Genomic DNA, 5,224 nt, shown 5'->3' with positions numbered 1-5,224 from the left:
GCTGGTTTTGAAGAATAAAACAGATGCTGCATTGTTTCTTCTATAGGTTCAGCACAACACCAACATTTTGAGGCCATTAAGGTATCCTATCCTTCTAAAAAAATCATCCAGAGGTAATTTGTTTCTCCATAGCTTCCACATGAAAAATGAAATCTTAAAGGGGAGACCTTTCACCCAAATCTTTTTATAAGCATTACAAGGGTGACTTCTTCTTCTCACATACTCCCAAGCTGACTTTACTGAAAATTCCCCTTTTGTTTCTAGCATCCATACTGGCTTATCAATCTCATTGTCCACTGTTGGAGGTTTCAAATTCTGCAAAATATGATCTACCAACTCTTCTGGTAGTATCCTTCTGAGTACCTCTTCATTCCATTGTCCATGCATTACCACTTCATATATGTTTTGAATGGATTCATCACATATAAAATCTGGTGGAGTGACAAAATACAAAGCACCCAATCCTGTCCAATTCTCAAACCAAAATAAAGCAGATCCCATCTTAGGCTGCCATAAAATCTGATGCTCTATTAGATCTCTGCACTCTAACATTTTCCTCCAAACATGTGAACCATCTCTCCAAGGCACTACCATAGGATTAAGCTTTTTACAGTATTTTTGGCTCATGAATGAGCTCCACAAGCTTGGTTTTGTTCTGAAATTCCACCAAAGCTTACAAAATAAGGCAGTAGACATATCATGTAGTGACCTGAATCCTACACCCCCTTCTTCACATGGTAAACATAAGGTGTTCCAAGAAGCCCAGTGCCTACTTGAAACACCTACTGTATTGCTCCAAAAGAACTGTGCAAAGATCTTATGAAGCCTGTTAAGCACATATGTTGGAGGGTTTACTGCAGACAACAAGTGTATAGGCATGCTTTGAAGCACACTTGTAATCAACACTGCTCTTCCTCCTATTGATAATAACTTACCTTTCCAACTCTGTAGCCTGTCCATGACCTTAGTAATGATGTCCTTATAGTAATTCATCCTTCTTCTTAGATAAAAAATTGGACATCCAAGGTATGTAAATGGAAACTCTTGTTTAGGAATTCCTGTAATCCTTTGCACCTTATCAACCACTTCTGCCCCAGCTGATTCATGCATATATATGGATGACTTGTTCTTATTAATTAGCTGTCCAGATGCAGCTTCATAGTCATTAAGTACATCCATAATGAGCCTCAAAGATTTAGAATCAGATGAAGTGAAAATGATTGTATCATCAGCATATGCTAGGTGATTGATCTTAGGGATCCATTTAGGCATTCCAAAGCTCTTAAATTGCCTGGTACTGTGTAGTGAATTCAAGCCCCTTGACATAGCTTCTGCAGCTAATATAAACAGAGTAGGTGATAAAGGATCACCCTGCTTCACACCTCTGGTAGATCTGAAAAGAAAAACCATTAGGCTGCCCATTGATTAGTACTGTAATACCAATTGTTAGAATCAAATTCCAAAATCAACCAATGAACCTTTCACCAAACCCCATTCTTCTTAAGACCTTTGATAGCATAACAGGAGAGTCTTATAAAGCCTTCATCATATCCAGCTTCAGTACAACATTAGGTCCTGCTTTGGGTTCTTAGTCTAATATCAGTCACTATCTCTTGAGTTAAATAGTATATTCTCCACTATACTTCTCCCTTTTACAAAACCAGCCTGTTCTTCAGAGATCAAGTTTGGTAGCATCTCCACATAACCTTTCATGAATTACTCTTGAAAAAACTTTATTAACAAATTACTGAGACTGATTGGTCTTCCATATCAGAAAAAGTTTCCACCTGTTTCTTCTTTGGTATAACACCAGATTTGTGTGATGTTACTATATCTAGGTAATTCATGTCCATTTGAAAAATTGCCTGCACCATAGCAACAACATCTTCCCCAATTTTTCCCAACATGACTGATAAAGCACCTGACCTGTAAAACCATCAGGACCCCCTGCACTCTCACCACTTAACCCCATAACTGCATATTTGATCTCCTCCTCTGTAGGCTGCTGAATCAGCTTAGTGTTCTGTACACTGTCTACTAGAGTAGGCACATACTCCAGAATCCTGAAGTTTGTAGGAATTGTACTCTCATGAAACTGATTTTGAAAGAATCTTACTGCCTCATCTGCCATATCTGCATTGTCCTCCAACCAGTTACCATCTGCATCTTTAATTCTGTTTAATTGTAGTCTCTTTCTCCTACCATTAACCTGTGCATGGAAAAACTTTGTATTCCTATCACCATCCTGGAACCAGTTCATGCCAGCCTTCTGCTTCCAAAACTCTTCTTCAATAGTTAGATATCTAATTAGATCAGCTTGCACCTTCTGTAACCTTTGTCTGCTTTGAAGTGTAGGGCTTCTTTCAAATTCAGCCTCATGAACAATTACCACCTCTTCTAAACTTGCAATTTTTTGAAATATATCCCCATAGGTGTTCCTGCTCCAAGCTGACAGGGCCTTCTTTAGTTTCTTCAACTTCTGATTAAACATGTAGAAAGGGTCTCCAGAAAAGTCTATTCTCCAGTTATCTTTGACCACAGTCTTAAATGTAGGATGCTTTATCCAAAAATTAAGGAATTTGAAAGCCTTCTTGATTGGAATTGCATCTGTCTTACATGTTAAGAACAAAGGACTATGGTCTGATCCTGTTTTGGATAAATGATTGACCTCTATAGTAGGAAACATCTCTTGAAATTCAATATTTGCAAGACATCTGTCAAGCCTCTTAAAGATACAATCCTCCCCAGCTCTCCCATTCCACCAAGTGAATATGCTGCCTTTAAAGCCTAAATCTGTGAGGTTACAAGTATTAACACAATGTCTAAAATCAGCAACCTCATTTAGTGATACTGGTAACCCCCCAAATTTCTCCTCTTCATCCAAAATAACATTGAAATCCCCTGCTACAAGCCAAGGACTTGTCATGTCTCTAGCCAAGTAATACATGTTGTCCCACAATTCAATCCTTTCAATAGGATCACACTTAGCATACACAATAGTGATAATGTAAGAGTTCTGTGTATCCATATTTGTCAACTTCATAGTAATCTGTTGTTCTGAGTTGATCAACACATCCACCCCATGATCTTCATCTACAAATACCCATATCTTATTTGATACATTAGAAAAAGCTTGAACAAAGCCAATTTTCCTCCTATATCTATCCAACTTCCTAAGATCCTGCATTGGTTCCATGATTCCAATTACTTGACAGTGATGTTGCCTTTGCATGTTGACAAGTCTTTCAAAGGCTTTTTTTGTATTCACTGATCTCACATTCCAAATAATAGCATTCATCATTTAATTGTGAGATTTAGATAGGGTCCTTCTTGTTTGGACCCCAGGAACTACACTTTGTGTTTCTCTCTGAATCTTCTTTTTACCTCTACCTGCAGATTTTCCTATGTCCATGTGTCTAGGTGATAAATCTCCTTGTCTTGCTATTTTCTGGAAATTTTGAGTAGTAGATTCTTCATCCAAATCTTTCCCTATTGACTTAACAACATCTGCTGCTACCAATGGAACCCTTGGTTCTGCCAATTGATTCTGACTATCACCTTTCCCCACTACTGCATTACCCTTGTCTTGATCTTTGTGTACCAATTGTGTTGATTGTATGTCACCTTTAGCTGGAGCCATATCACATGACTGAATAGAAGTTGATACACCTATATTCTCAACTCTAACGTCATGCTGCATTTCTGTCAATTGCAATTCTTTGGATTTATCTGGAGGCACATCCTTATGAATCAGTTGTGCTCCATCTCCATCCATATTTGTTACAGGCCTATCACCCTGTTTCTGCTTGTCTTTATTGTTGTTTCCAACTGACTGTTGTCCTTTGTCATTGTTATTGACACTTTGTTCTTCTTGATCTACCTCTTCATCTGATGATTCCACTTCTCCACATGCACCTTCTGGCAATTCCCCTTCATCTGAATCCTCTTCTACTTGCTGACTCCATATTTTCCTCCCTTCTGCTTGTATATCCTCAGTAATATTGATATTTCTCAAATTTGCATCAATCTCAGTTGCTTGAGATGGAACTTCCTGACAAGACTGATTAGTGGCTACAGTATTAGCATTGAAAGCTCTATTAACCCAGTCTACTGTTGAATCTCTTTGATTGTCTTCCACCATTTCATTATTCTTGCTCTTGTGCTTCTCAGTATCTTCCTTATTTGTTGTACTTCCAATTCCAGTAGATTTTGGAGTAAATACTGCTGCTCAGTTTGAGATAATGCTACTGCTTCTCGATCACCAGTAGAGGTATCACCTAGGCATTGCTGTTGTTACACCTCTCTTGTTGGCTTCTGAACCATATTTGCTGCTGCTGCATTTTGATTTGTAGAAATTGTAGGAACAAAAACTGGAGCATTATGGTTTAGAATGATGTTGGGACTCGATATAGATACTGCAGGTGCATGACTATTTTGGTCGTAGGAGCTGCTGCATTTTTCCCATTAAAGTTTGGCTTGACTGGTGCATCAATGTCCTCTCCTGCACTATCCTGATTGACCTCTTGATCACCTTCTTCAGATGAATAACCAGCAACTCCATCACCCCAGTCTTCCTCATCATCATACTCACGTTGGTGACGCCATGGTTTAGAATTAATTGCCATCTCCCTCACCTTTGAATGTATATTATCATTATTATTTCCAGTGGACAACATTAGCTGCCCAGACTCACCTTCAAACTCCCCAAACGAATCCACAGATTGAGAAGGGATATCATAAACGGAGGTGTTCAATGTTACAAAAGGTTGTTTCAGCAAAGTAGGTTTTATCAACATTTCCTTCTGTGCATCCTTGATTATTTTTTCTATATTGGGATTGGAATAATGCAGCGTAGGGGCATTGGAGCTATGAGCTTGTATGTCCAGTAGTTCAGTACCTATATTCTTCTTTGAGTCAATTGGTCGATCACCTATTTTTTTAGCCAAAAGATCACTGTCTTGACCACCTTGATCAGTGTTGGACATTGGAATTAATTGCTTGGACATCGAATTATCATGTAAGCCTGTTGCATCACCCTTAAGATCTCCAGAATCAACAAGGACCTCAAATGTATTTGAGTTGGAAGCAATGTTGCAGTCAAATCGTCGAACACCTTTGTCTGACGTTTTGGTGATCCTGGTTTTTTGTTGGGGTAATTTTCCATCGTGTTACCACATTTCCATTTCACCTCCCTTTTTACTTTCAAACTCACCTCCCTGTCATC

General features: G+C 38.6%; 1 protein-coding gene across 1 annotated transcript; it reads right to left on the bottom strand.

Annotated features, from left to right (window-relative positions):
* Window positions 1-1,843: 1,843 nt before the first annotated feature.
* LOC109221581 lies at window positions 1,844-3,196 on the bottom strand. Its single transcript, XM_019386054.1, has one exon. It carries the CDS (start codon window positions 3,194-3,196, stop codon window positions 1,844-1,846), a length of 1,353 nt encoding a protein of 450 aa, XP_019241599.1.
* Between the last annotated feature and the right edge of the window lie 2,028 nt (window positions 3,197-5,224).

Source organism: Nicotiana attenuata, unplaced genomic scaffold, assembly GCF_001879085.1.
Source record: "Nicotiana attenuata strain UT unplaced genomic scaffold, NIATTr2, whole genome shotgun sequence".
Taxonomy (NCBI): Eukaryota; Viridiplantae; Streptophyta; class Magnoliopsida; order Solanales; family Solanaceae; genus Nicotiana; species Nicotiana attenuata.
This window is presented reverse-complemented; position numbering and strand designations above follow the sequence as displayed.